We start from the raw sequence: 22,384 nt of genomic DNA, 5'->3' as shown, positions 1-22,384 counted from the left end.
AGTGAATGGGAACCTGTAGAAAAGAATGACTATGCCTGTTCAACTGTAGGAGTAACAGTTTTATCATTTGGATTTGCTAGTGACACATTGCATATGTGCCCAATTTGAATACGACAGTGATGCTCATACTGCCCAGGAAGAATGAGGTCTCGCACACTCTTCTGTAAAACCCACTGGTCACCGCCAAACAGTCCCTGTTCTGCAGGACAAAGTCAGTGTGTCTCTGGAGTGGAGGTGTTGGTGCAGTTCAGTGCAGGACACAAATGCAACTACCAGTCAGAGATTACTGCTCCAGGCTACTTTGTGAGGCAGTGAATTAAACTGAACACAGAAATCAATTTCTGAGACGTAACACATGTAAATATTATTTTTAATGGATTTCTGAATGATACAGCGTAAGAAAAGAAATCTATTAAGTAGTACAGGACAGTATTTCAGTATTTCTCTTAGAGCTTTTCAAAATAAGTGGTCACTTTGGAAAGAAAAAAGCACTGCTGAACAGCTACTTTTAACATTACACAGTTCCAACAGAATAATGTCATATAATAAACAGCCAGCAAACCATGTAAAGAATAAAGATACTTGTCATTTAAAATATACAGAGTACAAAGAGAATCATCTTTACAGTACAAACATTAACACCTGCTCAACAGGATTCCACAGTACCTCCCTTCACTAATGTAACACTACCTTCAAACTCACAGCAATACTGTCATTGTGGAGAAGAACAAAAAACAGTAAAAAGGGATACAACAGCTTTTTGTGTTGGTCTCATCTAAAAAAAAAACTAATCTAAACGGGGGAGGGGAGTTGAGTCGGCACATGTACAGTAGCTCAGTTCAGCACACAGGAATATGGAATTATTCTTCAACGGTGTGACTATCTTTTTAAAAAAAAATCGAAACAAGACTTGCAAAATCACTTGCACACTTAGGAATTTCCTTTCTGCTGGCTGGAGGTGCACAGGGACTCGTCAGGATCAATGATGCAATAAGCACGTTGACCAGGTTTCCAACTGCAAGAAAAAACCCCAGCTGATGTGAAGTCCTATAGCCACACACATACGTGTGGTCATCCAGACGCCTGGGGGGGGGAAACTGAGCCCTCTTCTGTACAGCGTCTGCCAGTCACACCAGGTTCACCACCCCAGTACAGAGAGGGGCTGGGACTGCAGTCGTTAAGGTGACAGAAGTCAGGAGGTCCTGAATTCACCACCACCTTTAAAACGAAAAGTTAGACTTCGCAAGAACCTTAAAAAAAAAAGTGACATCCCGTTTCCATCCGAAAACACAGCTGCTACAATGCAACTCCTCTTAAAACCTAGAATTCTACACGGCTGGGGAAAAAAAAAGAACTACTTTTTGATGCTCGAATGATGAAGATCTGCCTTGAAATGGATCTTCTTTTTTTGTCAAATGGCTTTGCGAGAGCTGAAATTTGGCTTCTTCGGTACATTTTTTTTGCTTTCGACTACTTGGTACACAACCTCTCAGTACGCACAAAGGAAACAGAAAATGCCACTTTCTGCACATCTACATGCCAGAATGGAGAAAACTGGAGATGAAGAAGGAATGCAAGTTTTAGGGGGTAAAAAGGGGGGGGCTGATTTAAAATTGAATGATCTATGCGAATTCTAAAGCAGAGTGATGATGGTGGATATCTGATCCAGCCGCTTCTTGAGACAGGCCAGGGTCTTCGGTTCAATGACAGGGTTGAGGAGCTTGTCCCCACAAGTCCTGCAACTCTTAATACCCAAAGCAGTCTCTGGAGCAAGGTGCCCAGCCCTGTTGTTGAAGCCAATGCCCCCAGCACCCGTCAGGAAGCAGCGGGGGTGAGATTCCCCAATCAGAAAAGGAGGCACGTCTTTACACAAAGAGTTGTGGGAGTGTGGAACAGGTGACTGCCATGTTGTTGGACTTTTGAAATAATTGGTTACATGGGACCCTTGGATTAATTAGCTAGGGAAATAAATACAAGCTGTATGGGCCAAGAAGCCTAGTTGGTGATCATGCTCTTGTGACCTAAAGCCAAGAAAGACTGTAATCTGAACTGTACGTGTTTTTCACCACACCTTCAGCCCAATACAGAAACAAAGCCCTCCTTGTTCAACCCCTGCTGTTCTTGAGCACAATCTGTCTGACGTCAGATTGGCAGGGGGCATGGTACTGGATGCTATGGGTAGAAAAAAATAATAAAGACTGTCCTGTTACAAATCAATAAATAACATTAAAATTAAAAGTTACAGAAGTAGGAAAAATCTCGAGACATTTAAATGTAGCAATAGAACATTATTGCCAAACTAATCATCTTTATTGTCCTTGGATAATTAAAAGGTACAGCGAACCCGTTCTTAAGCTTATCATAAAAGTTATAGAAAAGTTGTATCACTTCTTGCAGTCATAGAAGATGCTTCTTTCTCTTTCAATCTACACAAGGCTTTTGAAATCGATATCCCTGACGGACGCGAACCGGAAATGAAAAGGGTCTCTCTGGCGGGACCCATTCTCATTTTTCTTTCCGGTCCAAAATAACGTTCAAGTGAAAAGATCCGTGACAGTGCGGGGCCTCGGGGCGGCACCCCGAGCTGTCGCGTGGCGAGTGAGGAGCGGCCCGACTGAGACGCGCGCGCCGGTGAGAGCGAGGGCGCGCGCGGACACCGCAGGCGAACCGGCCATGCCGCGCGCGGAACCGGCCTCGCAGGAAACCGAGGGGGGACGGGGGGTCTCTCCAGACAACCCCTCTCCCCGCCAGACCGTCTTTTTTTGGGGGGGGGCTGTTATTTCAGGGGAGGCTGGTTCAAGCCCTTGGTGTTGCACAGGGAAGCGCGTCTGAGCGAAACGGAGGGGAGAGAGGAAGAAAACCAGACAGAAAAAAATCGCTGTGCACGTGCGTTGCAGAGCAGCCTCGCGGAAGTCTCCCCTGTGGACAGCCCGTGAGCACAAGCACAGCCCCCCCACAGCAGGCAGTGCACTTCATCCGCACAGCATCCACACCCTCCCGCAGGGCCTGCGGCGTCAGGAGTAAACGCGACGTCTGAAGAAGAAGAACGGAGCTTAAACCAGCAAGTCCAGCCAATGATGACCAGTAAACCCCGCAGGACTGCCCTTCAGACACCTGGGGATGCAGGACTCACAGGCCCGACCCCAGGGGCTCCGTCTCGAAACAGCCCGGGCGGGATTCTGTCACAGGTCCACTCGCGCAGCGCTCGGCTGATGAACAGCCCGCACAGCCAGGACCACCGCCCTCTGCACGGGCACTGGTCTGTCTACACCGACCCACAGGCAGGAGAAAACCCTGCCTTCACAGGACTGAAAAGACTTGTAATTACAACCCGTCACACTGTTTTCCCCACAGGATGCGAGGACTAATATTTCCAACACTGCAGCAGAAGCAGGGTTCTTCCACGCAGCAAATCATAATCCCTTTCTCAAACAACGCAGCGCACAGATGCATGGCTTTTCCCGATTGTGAAGAAAGGGGAAAAAATAAAAACTTGACAAGTTTTGGGCAGAGGTATTCTGGGGTGGTGGGGGGGGTAGTGGGTTCTTAAAAATCAGGCAAGATTCGGCGAGGCTCAGCGGTATAGCAGTAGATATGCTCTCAGTTCTGTGGTTTCCTAGCATAGTTCCTGTGAAGCAGAGTCGGCGATGCCGTTTACACTGGGTACCAGCCTGGGGAGCCCGTGGCGGGACTTCCGTCAGATCCACCACTGCCGCTGTGTGCAGACTGAACTATTTCTATCGCGCTGGGTGTGGGGAACCTCTTCTTACAAAGTAGCAGAAGGTTAGGGTGAGGTAAACCCACAGGGGGCTACTAGGGTAGCTTATGTCATTCTTGAGAGATCGGCGAGGTACGCAGTTCTCTGTGGCTGAAGGAACGGAGTCGTGCTCCAGCTCCTTATCGTTTCTCTTTTGTAATACTCCTCCTCCAAATCGTTGTTTTTTTATTCGCTTTCGTCAGTGGCTCCCGTGCGGCCCCCCCCCCCCGGCCCCCCAGGTCAGAGCTGCACCAGAGACTGTGCTGCAGGAGCCTCTCTTCGGAGAGCGACCTGGCCCGGCCCAGCGCCTCGGAGCACGCCACCCGACTCTGACCTCCGGGTTTTAGTCACAGACTGTGCTGTTATAGTGAAGAGTTCTGGGGGGACCCGGGTAAGGAGGTCCCCCCCCCGAGATCACCAGGGGTCAACACGACAGCCGGGAGAGCCGGACCCCGAGTGAGCGCACAGAATAGCAAATACTGTCTTAAGATCTGCAGTAAACTTACTTTATATTAACAACTGCGTTTTCTGTTACAATTTTTTAAATATATAATAATCCAAGATTTACAGCTCTTTTAACCATTTACAAAACAAAAAAAAAACAGACGGCAAGAAAATCAAACCGAGAAGGAACCTGGTCTTTATAAGTGACTTGTGTTCCAGGAACGGTCCTCACAGGTCCTTCCTTCCACAGGGGTCCTCAGGGCCCCTCTTCTCGATCCGCTCCATCACGGACATGGACGCCGTTGGAGGTATGATCACTTTAGTTGCCCATTTTAGTTTCCTCCTTGCGGGTCCGTGTGAGTTTCCGGGAGGTGTGTCAGGTTCAGTAGTGGTGACGTGTTGCTGGCAGCCCTCCTGAGCACTGAGAGGTGACACCGCGGGTCAGGACCAAGATCTCCACCAGTCCGAGCCGACTCGGAGAGAGACCCGATCGGGAGATTTCAGACGGATGGCCTCCTGGGCAGTCCCAGGCCCACAGCGGCGACGTCACCTCTGGCCACGCTGCCCACAGGTACAGTGCTCGGCTGGTGGATGCCAGCTCAGTACAAAAGTAAGGCTTAGCAGGTGTCTGATCACAGGAGAGTGCAACAGAATGAAAGGTCTCCCTGTTCTTTTGCATCGCAGTCAGAGACTGGAGGCCGAAAATTCTTGAATTTTTGGTCCTTTAATTAGAACTGAGAAAAGAAAGGTACAATTGAACGGCACGGGCAACCAAAAACAAAAAAAAATGGGGGGGAACAAAAATCACTCCCTCTAAGTCGGACAGCTCTCCGAGCCAACCAGGAGAACGTGGGGAATTGCTGAAGCTCCAGGCAGACGTGCAGACTCGGGCTGTGGGTGAGCACTGTTAGTGTGGGAGAAGGAAGACCCCCCCAGCGCCTCCTACTGTCAGCTCCTGACAGAGGGCCCGTGCCACCATGCCTTACACGCCCCTGCCTGGCCCCATGAGCCCCTGGCGCTGCAGGCTGCTCGGGCACTTTGAGGACAAAGACGGGACACCGGGGCACCATCGGGACTTCGCACCCCGAGAGCCCGACTCTTGAGTTTTCTTTCTCAATTCTAGGTCACCTCCTCCTTAACTACCTGCCTGCTGAAGACCTGTTTATCCGCCCAGACCAGCGCCTGGTTACTGTTCTGTGCAGCTGACCGGAGCAGAGAACCTGCACAGGCAGCCTAGTACCCAGACCACGGAAGGGCACTACCTGTAGGTGGGCGGGCCCCCCTCTCTGGCGTTTCTGCTCCCTGCGCAGGAAGGGGGGGGGGGGGGGGGGGCGATCTGGAGGTCACGAGTCTTGGAAAGCAAACGGGGAGGGGAGGGCCCTGTGTCCTCTAGCCCTAACAGACAAGGTGAAACCAGATTAAGCATCTGCCGGATGAGAGGGATGAAAGGACAGGGTATTAAAAACCGTGTGGAAAATACCGCTCTGGTCCACCAGAGCAAAGCAAATTAAAAAAAAAAAAAGCCTTGTGTGGCTCCGAAATTTTCTGAAATGTCTTTGAGAAATCTGAGGTAATGAGAATGCAGTTCTTTTGTGAGCAGCTTTTCTGCATGTTTCCGTCTGTACCTACCCCCTACATACACACACCTTGCGTAAGCCTCCACTGTCCACAGGTTACACCTGCTCCTTCCCCTCAGTAACTGCATGAGGCACTCTGTTCACTTGAATGCACCGAAAAGCCAAGGAGCAGAAGAGCTACAGCTTGCACCCGACGCCGACTGCTCCTCCTCTGCCCAGCTAGCCTGCAGTGCTGCCTGTAGAGTCAGTGGGGTCTCGTTTTCTGACATGCCAGCTCCGGCGCCCTGCCAGGCTCCACATGGCGTGCCGCTGTCTCTCCCGGCAACGCCGCCACACCGCGACCGGCTCCTGCCCGGTCCAGTCCGCGGCGTTAATGACGGGCTCCCTCGTCTCCGCGTGCCGCGTTCAGCGCCCCGCAGACGCCGTCTAAAAGCTGCTACTACACCGGCGAGCAAGCGGCGCAGCGCTGGGCGTCTCCCTCTGCCGGCGCGCACGCCAGGGGGAACCCGGGCACAAGACGCCCCCCCCCGGAGACCCGAGGAGGGCACCGGCGCGGGCGGGGATATACGCCCACGCCAACAGCGTCCCTGCCTCTGCCCGGGCTGAACTGTGCACAAGCGTGCACGAGCGTGCACAAGCACGCCCCCACCCATCCAGGCAATGCAGTTCGACCGCGGACAGACTAGCTGTCGCTGCTCCTGCTTCCGTCGCATCCCGTTATCGGGAGTCCAGACTCGCCAGGACGTGGAGATCTTGTTTTCTGGGACGTGGGAAGAGACTGCGACGTCTGAAAAAGATACGTCCTGTATATGTTTCTCTTCCCCTCCCCTTTACAAAAGCGCCAAAAGGCAGTCCTTCCTCCCTCAGAGTCAGCCCTGAAGCACACGGGGTGGGGGGGGGGGGTGGGCGGGGGCGCTCAGCACATGGAGATGGTGACGTTGATGCCCAGGTTGCCGTTGTCAGCGAACAGGTGGGCGATGGAGGTGTCGAACACCAGGCAGTCGCTGTTCATGATGGCGGCCGCCACGCCGTCGTGGATGGACCGGGGCGTGGCCTCCCAGGTGAGCCGGCGGCGGTTGCCGTTGAGCTCCAGGCGGTAGGCGAAGCTCTCGGCCTGCTTGCGCGTGCCGATGAGCAGCACGATGGCGAAGAACTGCTGGTGGCCCTCGTACTTCTCCTGCTTCTCCAGCACCAGCATGAAGTGGTGGCCGAAGCAGGACTGCATCATGACCCAGTCCACCGCCCCCGGCAGGTTGATGTCCGTGGCCAGGAAGACGATGTCCTCGCCCTGCAGCGTGGTGATGCTCTTGTGGGCGTGCATCAGGTGGGGCATCACGGCCTCCAGCGAGCCCTGCCACTTGCAGGACGCCCCGGGGCAGGGGCAGGTGTAGGGGCGGAACTCGCACACCTCCTCGTGCTCCGGCTTCTCGCTGTGGTGCAGGGACAGCAGGCATCCGGCAGAGGCGTACTGGAGAGAGAGGGGGGGGAGAAGACAAGAAGCGAGGTCAAAGTTCACAGCAGGCTTGCGGCGCTGCCTTCGCGCGTCACCTGGTCACGGTCTAACCGCGGACAGAACGACAGATCCGCGACAGCCTGACGCGCGAGAGAAAAGGGAACAGGCCTGTGCCAACTGCAAGACCAGGGCCCTCAGAGTCCTTTCCTGCAGGGCCTGGTGTCTTCTGCGTTTTGTTCCACCCACATATTTGGTTTAATAATGCAATAACTGCATCATTGTCATTCCCCTAAACAGACTCCGAGGTGCATTACTGGTAACTGTACCTTTAATGAAGAACATCCAGTATTATAGACTGTAAAAGACCTGAAGAAAAATCCTACATATGTCTAATTCCGAACATAATTAGGTTAATTAGCTGACATGCTCAAGCTGGTACAAAACCAGAAGAGGAGACCGGGAACGTAGAAGATGAATAATATCATTAAAATCAATATCCCAGACCAGAGGAGGACGTTGTATGACGCTTTATAACAAAGCCGGAGAATTCATTATTCGAATTAGCCGAGTTCAACCCTAGGAACAGTATAATGTGTAGGAAGGGCACAAAACAGGGATGTATCTATCAGCCTAGCCCCGAGCATCATTCAGGGCCTGATGAAGACGCTTGAACTGCTGCACAGTGTCTGGAGGAGAAGCTGGGAGTGCATGGGGTCACACACGCATACTCAGAGCTCAACGAGAGAAAAGGGAGGTATTGAGCTCCACTGGCATTAAGTAGATTGTGTATCGACTGGTTTTGGGACCAGCATGAACGAGGCTGCCTGCTCAGCATTTTGTTTGGGGGGGTCACGTGGAGGTCACTGATGCCGGAGTGCCCAGGGAAATCCCAAAAGATCTTCCCCCCAGCCAGAGCCGATCAAGCGGGACGGCATAACCTTCCCTTCCACACGGGCTCGTGTGCACACACTCCCGCGCTGTCAGTGCTGACTGGCTATCCTTAGGGAGCTCTCTTTGTCTACCCCAGCTAACGTCCCCCTAGGGGGCTGTCCTGTGACACCTCTCTTAATTATCTGTGCAACAACTGCTTAACCAGGGCAATCAATCACCATCGGCCTTCCCAATACTGCAGGTTACTCCCCGTCACAATCGTTCACGTTCGTATCGTTCACAATACAAAAAAGGTCTTTTTTCTCAGGTCTGGACACAAGATGCGTCTTGGCACTACTATCGTTGTGTGCACAATCGCTCTTTTCATCTTCTAAATTGTGGTGCGCGTATTTAAATCGGCATATGGTGGGGTTCAATTCCAGACCTGGGGTGCTGTCTGCGTGGAGTTCGCATGTTCTCCTCAGGGATTTCCTCCGGTTGCTCCGGTTTCATCCCGTAGTCCCGAGACATACTGGTAGGTTAACTGGCACCTGGGAAGTCTCTCTGTCCTGCGATGGACAGTGTCCCGGGCAGGGTGTCCCCTGTCCTGTGCCTCCTGTACTGTACTTTCTTTGCATTGACCCGAATTCATAACAAAGGTAACAAACACGAGGAAGCCAGTGGTTAATTGATCTTAGAATCTCCTCCAGGCATTTTTTTTGGAAAGAAGCAAGTGGACCGGTTTCGACAGTGTGTCTGGGTAGCTTGCTCCACTCTCCCACAACCCTCTGTGTAAAGAAAAGGCTCCTGTTCTCAGTTTTAAATGCTCTTCCACACAGTTTCCACTTGTGTTCTCTGACCACTTGATCTAGAAGCTGATCTGGTTGACAATGGCATTGCCCTTGAGGAGTTTGTAATACATAAATCGGGTCACCGGTAAAGGCTAAAAAATAAATCCCCTCCGATTCAGATGACCTCGGTTTGCAGGCTCAGTCACAGTGCTGGAAGCTCACAGTCTGTCACTGCGGCTCCTGGCAGGACAAAGACACGGCCCCAAACACCAGCACACTGCGTGACTGATGAAACACGGCCTCAACAGGGAACTAGACGCCAGGACACAGCAATTTTTTTTTCTTATGCGGCTTGTTTTAAGACCATTCCATTTCCTGCTTTTTCCAAAGAATGATCAAATAAAGAAAAAGCTCAAGAGAGAAAACCAGGATCAGTCTGATTACATCTTCATCGTGTTGCACACGTTACACACGAAGTTGACCTCTGACCCTGTCACCTCTCCATTTCCCAGTTTCTAAATCCTGAGGTATCCTACGTCATGACACTCCTCTTTTACCCAAGCGAAGCATACTTGGGATAATCACAATGAACCCCCCTACCCAGTTAGGTAAAGAGGGGGGAATGGGGCTAACCCAGTAGATGCGATGGACAGGAGGAGTCCGATCAGGAAGTGAATTCCTCTGTGGGTGCCGCAGGAGGAGGCGGGCTGGGAGAGAGCGTATCGCCCGCCAGGTGATGAAGCGCTGTCCCTCAGGGGATGAGGGAAGTGTGTCTCTTCAAAAGGGACAGTCCAGCTTGACTGAGGCTACGAGTCTCTCTGGTAAGCAGCTGAGGTCCATGATACTCAAGCCCAGGGGGGGGTCGTATAGCACGCTCCCATCACGCTCCTCTTGGGAAGAGCCGGAGGAAGCCCGTGACAGCGACGGCCACCCCCCACTAGATGGGCTACATCCTGCAGACGAGCGGAGGTGAAACTGCGATCATCCTCTAACCCCCCCCCCGACACAAATCTGCCCCCGGCGCCGCGACACTGTTGCGGGTTTCATCCTCATTTCCTGATTAAAACCTCCTCCTGCCCGGACTAAGGGACGGAGTCTCCCCAAGATGCCAGAGTATTTCACAGCAGTGGAGATCACGCGTTCTTGAACAGCGCAGGAAATAAAACCGCAGCTTCGTCTGGTTGGCGCCGTCGCCCAATTCAAAGGCGAGGTGCAATGCTGGTCTGATAATGAAACGACCTCCCCGCGCGGGCAGCCGGAAGGCTGAATAAGCCCTTCAGGGTCCCCCGGAAAGATGGAGGCATCGTTATCTGCTCTCGCGCACGAATGCCAGATCTCGCGCAGGAACAGCAGGGGGGCTTCGAGTTCCTGGGTTTCACGCTCAACCACCTCTTTACCACGACCGCTTCTGAAGATCAAAGCAAAAAAAAAACGAACAAACAACAAAGCCTTCAATTTGCGATCGGACCGCATTGTGGGTTTCAGCCCTCCGGCATCCCTGAAGATTTCTCATGTAGGAGCTCCGGCTCCCACTGGGAAGCGTTAGCAGAGGAATAATGCAGGCCCACGGGGAAGGACACGGAGCTAATCCAATTTATTCATGTTTTCATGGAGTCCACTCGTCCACGCGGCACGGTCTCCGCCAGCTGTGTCCTCCCTCCTCTTGCTCCCAACAGACACCAAGGCTTCCAAGACAGGCAAGAGGGAGACTCTAGACCCAGACACGGGAGATTTGATCTCATGGGGACCAGGCCATGAGTCCGGCACACCCCCCTCATCCAGCAACAATACCGATGCTGTAGAAAACCCCGTCCCCCCCCCCCCTCCCAGACACAGCTGGCCGTACTGCGCGCCGGGCTGCTCGTCTCTCCCAGCGCTTCCTTTCCCCCCTATTGGCAACGCTTGTTAAAAGGAGAGCAATAACTTCCACAGCCATAAAAAGTCCAAAACCATCCTGCGGCGTAGCAGAGTTTAATTAATGTCGGCGCCTGTCGGTGCACGCAAGACAAACAGCGTAGCCGGGCCCCTAAATCAAGCGCGCCACACACAGAGGCTTCTCCGAGCGGCGTTCCCTAAGCCTTTCCCAGCTCCTTCCTTCCCCTGTCTTTTCCACATCCCCCCCCCCATCGCCATCACAGCCTCTGTTCACAGTTAAAAATAAAACGGTAGGGTGAACATATTTACAACCCCCCCGTCGGGGTTCTGCGCGGGGCCGAATCAGGATGCAACCTGTATTTTCCACTAGCACATTCGGCCATCGACGCTTGGCGTCGAAGAGCAGGAGGACAGAAACCGGCTCCAAGCAGGTGGGTCTCGAATGTCGAAGCTGCCCGGCACGAACACCCTTCCTCCATCTTCACAATCGCCTGCGGTGCCGACGGCACAGGCGCGTACCCGTTCTGCAGATTGACACCCCTATGCCACGCAGCAAACTCGTCTGAAGCCACGCTGCAGCTGCAGCAGCGAAGCCCTTCGACAGTCCAAAGCTGAATCCAACTAAACCAGAAGAAGCTTCAGGACTATTGCAGAGCCCCGAGCAGTGGGGTAAGATATACAAGGAGGTGTGGAGTGCACACAGCTAAGTCACGTGGATGAACTGCTGGATTCTGGACTCTGATGACCAGTTCTCCAGTCCAGAGCCCTGGAGCAGAAGCCAGCAGAGACTTCCAGTAATTACGAAGAGCTGTAGGTGCTGAAAGGTGCCTCTGTAGGTGCGCGGAGCTTTTACACACCAGCCCAAAGTGTGGAAAGGCTTCAAAAATGGCTTCCTTGAACCCTGATGTATCCTCACTGCCTGGGATTTGATCCCAAACAGAGCCAGCTACCCCCTTCCTCAGTCATCCTCAGCCTGCAGCTCCACCTCCCTGCAACGGAACACCTGAGACCACAGACACCACCGCAGGGACCTTCGCTGGGGAAGTTTCTTGGACAGCGAGAACACCCTACACTCCGCAAGCACGAGACGCCACACTCGGGCTCCCTCCTGCTCTCCTCGCCTCTTACCCTGTATCGTTTGCTGGCCGGGAGCATGCTGCACAAGCTCACTGCTATATAATGTTCTTGGTTAAATAGTTAGACTCTTAATTCCTACACAGATGCTCCTGCACACCAGGCAGCTGGCCAGCAGGGCCCGAACAGGCTGAGCCGCGCAGTGGCCTGCCCTAATACGGTGCGAGACGAAACCCCGGCCGATTCAATCGATGGCAATTTTGCTAAAAGCTTCCAGTGCGGAGCAGAAGCCAGCAGAGGCTTCCAGTAATTACGTTAAGGAGAGGAAGCAACCAGGGAAGAACAACATTCCCTGTGGCCGCAGGGGTATCAGTAAGGAGGCACACGAGCTCCGTCGCGCCCGGAGACGGGGAACATGCTCCTCAGGGGGTGCCCCAGGTATCGCAGCTCATGGAGCGAGAGGGTGCCAGGCAGCCCACAGGGGAGAGCCCTGGGCAGGACCCCCCAGGGCACTGACAGGCACGGACTCCCCCCCCCGCCGCCGCCAGCCGTTCCCGAGGATGCTGACATCATTAGCAGAGGAAGGCTCATCTGTCTCAACTCGCCCTCACTCCACAATCAAGTCGATAAATAGAGCCATTATTTCTAAATGGCGAGACGCTGAAATGTTAAAATGCCGTGCCCGATCAGATGCGCTCCACCCATCTGCGGGGCGAACAGAGCTCCCACGTTACAGCCGAGACGTCTGGCTAACGCGATGAAACTCTTCCTCCCAGGCCAGCACCCTCCCTCCCTGCCCCCTGACAGCAGGGCTGCAGCGGTTTGATGGCGGTGGTGGGGGTCAGCGGGACTCACCTGGGCCCACGGCAGGGGCACGGCGCGGCAGACCGGCCGGGGGGCGCACAGCCCCTCGCCCCGGCGTGGCCACCCCAGCAGGCAGCGCAGGCGAGACAGCTCCTGCAGCAGCGGCAGGCAGGCCGACGGGCACAGCATCGCGCCGGCGGGCGGCGGGGGCGCTCGCCGGCGGGGCTGGCACGCGGCGGGGGCGCAGGACATGCGATCCCACGCGACGCCGCCCGCCCCCTCCTCCTCCTCCTCCTCGGAACGAGCCGCAGATCGGCGCGCGGCCGCCGCAGGACCGCCTCGGCTGCGGAAAAACTCGCTTTCCGGGCACTATGCGACTCCCCCACAGCGGCTGATGGGGGGCGAAATAATTCAACAGCAGTGAATCAGCACTCCGGAAACTTCGAAAGGCGATGCCTCATTCTGAGCAGAGGATGTACGGCGAACAGCGGCCAGGGAGATCGGATTGCCCGCTGCCAGGCTCCAGCACTGGCACAATCACGCTGAACACTCAGGCGGGCCACTGGGAGCAAGGTGCCCTGCAGAGCTCATCCCAGAACAGGTGCTCCCTTTCAGAAACAAGGCCTTTCCAAGTCCAGCAGGGTCCGACTGGGTCCAACGCACACCGTGACCCAGCTGCTCGGTTCAGCTACAGGACCCGTCCCGATCCAGAGGACAGACCAGCCAGAAAACCTGCGTCCGGGACCCCAGACGAACAGCCAGTCCCTCCCCCCGGCTGACCGGGCAGCAGCAGCCCCACGTTCTCGCCAAGGGACGGGCACGGATCCGGCACGTCGGGCCAAACGCGCGCGCCAGCGCCCTGACCTCGGCGCGAAACCTCGGACCTCCGCTGCAGGAGAGGAACCTCCCCCCCCCCCAGCTGCTAGTGGTGAAATCGGTGACGGGAATCACTTCCAATCACAGGATGCAAGAGAGTGCAATTTAAACACTCCGCAAATCCACCCGCACTCGCACAGCTGCGCGGTCAGCAGGACGAGCCAGGCACCGAGTCACTCCGGGAGCCGGCCCATGTGCGGAACAATAGGATTAAGACAGCTTGCTGCGCTGTGTTGCTCTCGCGCGCCGGCACGCGTCTCGTTTGCATTCCAGCACCTCGTCCGCGGCAGATCAGCACAGCGGCGGGAGCCAGCCGCCGCGCAGACAGACAGACAGCGAGCCGGCGGCCCCTCTCTCTGGTCCTGCCTGCCTGCTGCACCGCTCTCGTCACGGAAAGTCCTCTCCTCTCCGGGCTCCGGAGCTGGTCTTCCCCTTGCCGCTGCGCCGCAGCGCTGACAGACACAGTGCGAGGAGGAGAGAGAGAGAGAGGAGTGGGCTCTGTCAGCCAAGTGCAACTCCTCCCATCACACACACGCACGCACTCTCCTCTTTTATCCCCTCCTCCCCTCCCCTGCCCGGGCCAGGAGAGCCGGAGCTGGAGACGCGCTCTGCTCCTCCTCCGCTGGCCGGGAACGCGGACGCTAACCCCCGAACCCCCCTCCCTGCCATTTCGCGGCGGGTCCGTCTGGAACGCTCCCTTCGGGCGGTCAGAACTCCCGGCGGCTCCCCTCCTGCCCGGAGCCGGCAGCGCTCGGATGGGCCGGAGCACAGGCCGCCAAGGGTTCCTGCTGCCCCCCCCTTCGCTCCATCAGCCCACCCCCCCCCTGCTGCCTGTAGCCCTGACCTCCTGCAATGGGATTCCCCAGGAGCACCTGGATCGGCTGCCAGAGCTGCTACAACCCCCCCGGTGCAAAAGAGCCTGCAGGTTCAATCACGGCCACAGAGGCATTACAGATGGGATGGGAGGCTACATCGCTATAAAACAACCCTCCTACCCCCCCCCACACACACACTTTCCCTCCTCCCCCCCCCCTGCACACTCACTTCCACGCCACCGAGCAGCCCAGCCTGCCGCCTCCCCACAGCGTAAATGGCCGCCTATTTATAGCTGCCGCAGTGAGTGACAGTGCAATCAGGAGGGGTTATAATTAGGGTGCTGAGAGAAGAAGCAGGCAAGGCCTCTGGAGGAGGAGGAGGAGGAGGAGAGAGCGGAGGAAGACGCAGGCCGAGTGGCAATGCCCGCCGAAGGAGATGACAAATCCATTCCCAGCGCCTTCAGCGCCACGCTGAGTTCACACCTGTTTGGGTTTTTTTTACCAGAGAACAACATGTAGCTACAGCGTATCAGAGGCTGCACGCCGTCCAAGAGGCTCACTGGAGACTCCCTTCACCAGGCCGTTAAAACCCGGTCCCCCTTTCTCGCGGGGGAGGTAGCAGACGCAGCTTGGTGTAAAATGCTTGGTGAAAACGCGACCCCCCACCACCCCCCGAGATGTCCGTCTGCTCCCGCCTGCCTGAAGCGCGCAAGCTTCAATTACTGCCCGATAATTAATGGCACAGCTGCGTGCTAAACAGCATCCCGCCAGGAGACGGTGCCCAGCTGCCCAACATCTTTATCCTGGCCATTCCTCTGCTGGCAGGGCGGATCAGGAGTACAGTACAGGGGAAATACAGGGGCATCCCCCGCCCGGCAGCCAGACCTCCTCGATATCCCAGGAGCCGAGCCCAGACAGACCAGGTGCGCAGTGGGAGCGCAGGCCTGCTGTCAGTGGACCAGGATGCTCAAGCCAGCCAGCGCCCCAGTATGGAAACTGCACTGTAAGAAGTATCACTCCCTGGATAAGATTAAAACCACTTGCGTGAGCCGGTTCTTAAGATCAGGGGTGTTAACCCTGGCTAAATTCCTCCCTGGCACTGCGGCTGCAATGCGGGGAGGAAGACTGGGCCCCTTCCTCTGTGCGACGTGCTGTGGGATCCTTTGTGATAAACAGAACCAAGACAAATGCGCCTACTGTATCGATCATTAATAAGCGCAGGATTGCATGCCGCTGTATGTTTGCGCCAGCAGCAGCACAAAAGTGACAATTCCATACAACCGAGAAGCTCTCGTTACCCCGAATCACCAAGAGACAAACCCGACTGGCCGATTGAATTTACCTCAATAAGGCCCGACTGCATCATTAATCGACTGGGATATCAGTTGCTTTCTGTTAAGCCTCTCTGATTTGTCGGTGACCAACACCCAGCGGATAGGTTAGATCTGGGATCGGGCAGCTATGGCCAGGCTGGGCTGTAACTGCCCTCCTTTAGGAGCCACAGACGCGTCCAGGACTGGTGCCCCCTCCTGAAACTCCCCGAGGAGCTCGTCACACAGACCCCCCCCTGCGCTGTTTTCGCTCGCCCAGCTCTACAGCCCTCATCTAGGGGGGGTGGGATCGATGGCAGGCAGGCAGCCACGCTCTCCCTGCAGAAGACGATCCGGGAGGCATGACAGGAATATGTTACCAGCCGGGACGCGCGAGCCTGATGAGATTTTCAGGTTGGCGGAGTGTGAAACGCAGAGAGGGGCGGGCGGGCTTAATGAGCCAGCGAGAGGCTGGCACAGCGGTGGCCCCAGCCGAGCTGAGCCGAGCTGAGCCGGCGATGCCCGCCGCGCGAGCGACCGGCGCCCGAGGCCAGAGCCTCACGGCGACCCACAGGACCGGTTCACCTCCCGCCCCCGAGACGGGCCCGCCTGTTGACCGTCCCGCTGTGTGATGACGTAAAAAGAAGAAAACGATGGCAAGCGCGCACACAGCGCCCAAGTTCCAGCCAGGCCCCTGGAGGTCCCGGGAGACTGACAGGCGCGCCTCAGTTCTCGACGGCGTGTTTGTTTTGGCAGAATAAAGCTTGCTTCCCCGAACGCTCGCTTTGATCGAGCAATTATTCCTTTAGAGACGCTCCGCGCGCTAATGATGCCAGGGGCTGTGGGCCGCTTCGTCCAGCGCTGAAGCTTTCAGGAGGTGCTTCAGGGAGGCAGAGAGAGAGAGAGCAAGACGGCGCCGGACAGCTCGGCCTGGGATGAAAGCCCCAGCCCCGATGACAGCGCTCAGGTGACCGGATCACGGGAAGGACGCCGCGCCCTGCACCAGGACAGTCCTGCAGTAAACCTCCTGCCTGCAGAGCTGCGCTGCCCGAGCCCCAGGAGGCCGGGGAAGAGGCGCGGGTCACCCGCTGACACGGGCGCAGACCCCAGTAACACCACCAGCGACTTCCAGGACCTGTAAGCTTTCGGAATCAATAATCAGAAGCAGAGGACCAGATGTGTGGCAGCAGGATTCTACAGGATAATCGTCACGGATATAGAAATGGTCGGGCTCGTTTACTGAAATGAAGTGGATACTCAATGATTTTTTAACTTTTAATTTTGCCCCCCCCTTCATTTAATGCACATTTACATTTATTACATTTTTAACTTAATCGGCACGGAGCCCTGAAAGGCCACAGCCAGCGAAGCCAGCTTCAGGGCCCGATCCACCCTCTCGGACAGAACCAGCGCTCGGAACGGGACCGGCCCCCTTGCACCCGGTTGTCCCGACTTTTCACACCGAGGGCGCTCTGTGCATCTGTGGCCCCACCTGGCCGTTTCCGCGACGACGGCCCGGATGTTCCCATCGCCCTCCGCTGGACAGCGCGGTCCGGCACTGCCCGGACACCCGACCCTGTTCTGAAAGCACACACAGGTCGGCGGCGGGGGGGGGGGGGGGACCCCGTGCTGGTCACCACGTCAGTGTGGTCTTTAATCCTTAATTTTCCACTTTAACTCCACAGCCAGGCAGCAGCGGCAAACTCTCGCCGTGTGATTTTCTGTGGGGGTCGTGTACAGCGCGCGCACACACACACACAGCAGATTGTGCTCAGCCGGCAGGCACGGTCCCCTCACCCGCCAAATCAACTCATCTGTGAAATTAATTACGATCCGGCGACATCTGACGCTTCTGGAATACAACAGGAAACTCGGAAAGATGAGGGGAAAAAAAGCCCCGCACACGATCTGCAGAAACGGCCTTTTTAACAGCCTCTTCTGCCGCCGATGCATGAAATACTGCTGGTTTCTAATTAATTCTCCAGGTGAACGATAGGGAGGGGGGTAGGACGCGGAGCCTGGGGCTCAAGCACAGCCGGCTCCGCTGTCCACCCACCGGCCCGGGGCAAGGAGACGGGCAAGAGGCCACACCGACTCATCAGGGCGCGGGCCGCTCGTGAAAACCCCCTGCCCTGTGCGCCGGGCAATTACCGTCCGGCCGCGCCACGCGGATCAACAGAACGAAGACGTCGACGCTCAACAGCCCGAGGACGCGCAGCTCTCGGGGCTCCCACTTCTTTTAATCAGTAACAAGAACGTTCTCAGCCCTTCTGCAGAGCCCAGAGGGACTGACCTTGCCAGGCAATACAATGTTGGAGGCACGCTATATCCATCTTACAATTCTAAGTGCTTTCAATTGCAAATACCTGCAAGGACATAAACAGCATTTCAACCAAGATACTATCATTTCTTTAGCAATGGAATTCCTTTACCTTGACCCTGCTTAACACTTTCCTACATTCAGTCTTTATGCAAGCTGAAGCAATGCCTACACAATTGCTTTTTTGCCTAAAGTCAGGCACACTGTCTAATGTATTCTTTGCACAATCCTGTAAAGTAAATTGCACTTCACGTACCCAGTCAGAAATGTAAATGTCTACATTGTCTATAGCATCGTCCTGTCAGTGCCTCGTCTGTATTCGCACCATAGACCTGGAGAAACGAGATCTCGCTCCTCTATATACTTGTTTATGGCTGGAATGACAAACTTGAACTTTTACACCGAGGTTAGAGACGTGCTTCTTGAAGGCCACAGTTTGAGGCTGGTCTCTAGTTTGAACTGTCGACCAGTGCACTCATGGAAAGAGGCTAAGCTCTCAGGGCATCAACAGAAAGCTCAGGTGGACTGACAGCCAGAAAAGCACAGCCCCCTTGAGGCCTGGAGATGTGCTCGTTTGCGGCAGGATCTCTGCACACAAACAGCTTGCAAATTCTGGCACAAGCTCTGCAGCACAGTGTCCTGGGGTAATGTGCTGCCTTCCATGCCCCAGTGACTCCCTGAGGCTTGCTCTGATTCTCTGTGCCAAATACCAGAGTGCTCATCGGGGACAGCAGGCACAGACGCCAGTCTGGAGGCACCTGTTGCAGAGTTCAATGATGTCCACCTGTGAGGTCTGCCTCACATACACACACACGGGAAATGAGGGCATTTCCATTTCCAGTCTATCTGCGCTACGAGAAGACACACACTCCTGCTCAGCGCTGCACACGGCAGAATTATCAGAAACCTTGCTCACATGTCCATTCATTCCCCACATGTCCATCCCAGTACCGACCAGCCTCAGCTTCAGAATCATGTCCCAGGGCTGTCCATCCCAGTACCGACCAGCCTCAGCTTCAGAATAATGTCCCAGGGCTGTCCATCCCAGTACTGACCAGCCTCAGCTTCAGAATCACATCCCAGAGCTGTCCTTGTCCTTTTCTACTAGCTTTCCCATGTCTTTTGGACCATGGGCCTTATTTCTGGAATTCTTTGAGGAAGCAGCCTCTTCCATATGAGCAGATGAGGGGGGGGATAAATATATTATACACAAAAATAAATCATTATAAAGTTGCCGAACCTGAAGCCTTAACGTTTCTCACGCAGTTCAATACTAGAACACGGCCCAACTGGGCACCATCATCATCATCATTCACTCGCTTTGTCCTTCAGTTGTAGTTTTATTCTATTTGACTTCCAATCCCAACTGTTGTTGGACTTTTTTTTTTTATTTGGTTCTTCCGGATCAGCTGCTTTCCAACGTTTTCCAGAATCCCTCGGTTTCAAAATCCGTTTTCCTCCAAGGAGATAAAGGGAAACAGTAAATGAAACTGCTGGAGGAATTTCAGGAAGAGGAACGTGTTTTAAAAGTAGGACAGATCCAGCTCCCGCAGAGCAACAGCTCGATCCGCTCCAGGTTTTCGAGGATGCCGGCGCGGAAATACATCCAAATTCAGCTCCTCTCTACGCAAATTCACGTCCTAATAAACATCCAGTACCTCTTGTGGGGTTACACAGAATGTCTCAAATAGGTCTTTAACCCAATGAGATTTTTCAGAAGCTCATCAGCCTGCTGCGGAACGAAACTTTTTAAAGCCACGGGTTCCACGCGTGTGAGTGCCAGAAACACGGTGTTACCACGCAGGTCGCTTGGACGAAAGTTAACTCCCCGATTTCTACCGCTGGACCTGGAAACCGCAAAACTGGCAAAGCACCGGGATAACAGGGATGCGCACACATACATACACACACACAACGGGCGCATTGAGCCGGGAGTCAGCTGACTGTCAGACGGGTGAAAGCAGCCAAGTTTTAAACGCAAGACCGCCATCGCCCCCAGAACATACCAATAATATCGATTCCCTTTCAACTCCAGCACCCTGAGCCCAGGGCACCCGGCTGGTTAATGGTATTTCAGGGTAAGTTCATTTACACACACCGCTCCCCAGCGGCTGCGGGGCCAACACAAGGAGGAACATTTTTCTCGGCGACGAAAGCCGGGCGCCTCCACGCACGGGAGACCCCAAGACAACGATTAAAAAGAAATCCAGGGCGACCCCGCGGAGCCGGCGGCTCAGAGCACAGCGCAGCCCGGGCGGCACCGGCGTGGCTGGCCCCTGTGAAGCGGGTCGCAGCTTACCTTGCAAGGGAAAGGGAGCGTCGAGGCCACCTTCTCCATGGCCAGGTTCCTGATGCTGGGCGTGAGAGGGCCGCGACAGGTCGGGCAGCAGCTCAGCTTCTGCCGGCACTGGTTGCAGACGAGGTGGCCGGCCTGGCACTGCAGGATCGGCGGCAGGACGTAGTCGAAACACACGGGGCACTCGAACAGCGCCGTGAGCTCCGCCGCCTGGCCCGGCAAGGCAGCGGCCGGCAGCGCGGCGGCGGCGGCGGGGGCGGCGGAGCCCGACCCGGCCGCCGGCCCGGCCACTCCGGCGGCGGCGGCTGCGGCGGCGGCGGCCGCGGCGGCAGCAGCAGCGGCGGCGGCGGCGGCGGCGGCTGCAGCCCCGGCTGAGCCTCCGTGCTTGCCGCCTCCCGCTTTGCCAGCGCCGAGCCCTCCGCCCCCGCCGCCCGCTGAGGACGGACGGCTCATGGCGATCGATTCAGTTCTCCCCCGGTCTTCCAGTCGAAGCTCAAAGCCCGAATTCCCGTTTCGTAATCCAGATGAACGCCGCTTCCCTATTCCTTCCTAAACAATCTCTGTATCCCCCAAGACACAACATGGCGGCCGCCGTTTACAGGGGAATCGAAAGACCATTGGTTCCTTTTTCCGTGATTGACAACTTGTCAGCCAATCACTAAACGATATCGTGGACGTAAACGTAAAACGTAGCAAATAGGGCACAGAGAAATCCGCTTGGAGCGTAGGGCTTTCTGGGAAATGTGGTTTTAATAACAGAAAATCAAAGAGGTCAGATTTAAAGGCATTTTTTCACACACAAAGGCAAACAGGTGCTTTTAAAGCCACAGTACAAATTAAAAGCTTCACGGATTGCTCTAGCTAAATGTCTTCTGTAATCTTTTTTTTTTAAATTACTTTATTTTTACTCTTCATTAAATCAAGTGAAGATTCATTAGTCTGGAGTGCAGACCTATCAAAAAGGCTTAAAAAGGAACCAATTTCGAACAAGATGTGAAGCTTCAAATGTGGGTGGAGATTAAGAATACTAGAAAAAGATGTGCTCACTATATTTATAATATCACTTAGTGTATAATTTATTGCAAAAGTGCCTGTCCTCATCAAACTAGTTCTACAACATTAGTGAGAGTGGAAAATCAATGCAGTTTTAGAACGTTCTGTCTTGTAAAACAGAAGAATGCTATGCTTGTGTACATACATTAATACTGGTAGACAGGGTAACACAACCTAAGTCACTTTAGAGTGACAGTCCTACATTAAAGCTGCCTTGTTCAATGAAATAATGTTAATATGTAATAACCTGAATATTTAAATAAGATTACTTTATTGGCCACATACAATTTCTTGTATTAGGAATTTGCCTTTTTTCGCAGACCCCAGCTTGCTCTCCATGAAACACACAGACAGAGAGAGAAGCTTGGGGTCAGACATTTATACAGCGCCTCTGGAGCAGCTGGGGTTAAGGGCCTTACTCAGGGGCCCAACTGAGTAGGTTCTAATGACATTACAATACTCCACTGCAGCATATTGACATGGAAAAATATAACAATATATGGGAATTTTAGACAGATCTCTTTTCCTTTCTCTGGAATAGCCCTGGTCCACCTCTACAGTGGGTACCTAGGCAGTAAATTGGTAATTGTAAAAATACAGGGAGGGTTTGTCCCAATTAGTATTTTAAAGATTATAGAGACCCAGTCAACACAAAAAGTGACACCAGTGCTCTTTGCAAGAAGGAAAAAAAACAAGATCTAGATCAGGGGCTCTTACTTAAACCAGATGCTAGAATATCACGGTAATTAAATAAAAAAAACACATTAAATGGACAGGACATATGATCACGCATTTGAATACACTTATTCCTGCACAAAAATATTGTCTCTGAAGATAGTTTATCTGCCAAAAAAAATCAACAAACTATGATGTTGCCAGCTATAGATAAAAAAGATACCAAATCCATAAACAGGTATAAGTCAAACCACATTTAAGCACAAACACAACACACATTACACAGCAGAAACAGAAAACGCAGCTCTAAGGAAATACGGCTTGTGTCTCCTTTTTCCTCCTTCTATACCCAGGGAATACAGGAGGAAAGGCTGGTTCAATTGAATTACAGGGT

At 54.3% G+C, this 22,384-nt stretch overlaps 1 protein-coding gene across 1 annotated transcript; it reads right to left on the bottom strand.

Annotated features, from left to right (window-relative positions):
* Positions 1-352: 352 nt before the first annotated feature.
* Positions 353-20,853, bottom strand: siah2l (seven in absentia homolog 2 (Drosophila)-like). Its single transcript, XM_006632863.3, has 2 exons — positions 20,266-20,853; positions 353-7,246 (listed from the first exon to the last, which is right to left on the bottom strand). Exons 1-2 carry the CDS (start codon positions 20,713-20,715, stop codon positions 6,695-6,697), a joined length of 1,002 nt encoding a protein of 333 aa, XP_006632926.2. The 5' UTR covers positions 20,716-20,853; the 3' UTR covers positions 353-6,694.
* Positions 20,854-22,384: the final 1,531 nt, after the last annotated feature.

This window comes from Lepisosteus oculatus, chromosome 8 (assembly GCF_040954835.1).
Source record: "Lepisosteus oculatus isolate fLepOcu1 chromosome 8, fLepOcu1.hap2, whole genome shotgun sequence".
In the NCBI taxonomy this organism is placed as follows: domain Eukaryota; kingdom Metazoa; phylum Chordata; class Actinopteri; order Semionotiformes; family Lepisosteidae; genus Lepisosteus; species Lepisosteus oculatus.
Note: the sequence above shows the minus strand (reverse complement) of the source record. Positions and strands in the feature narration are given on the sequence as shown.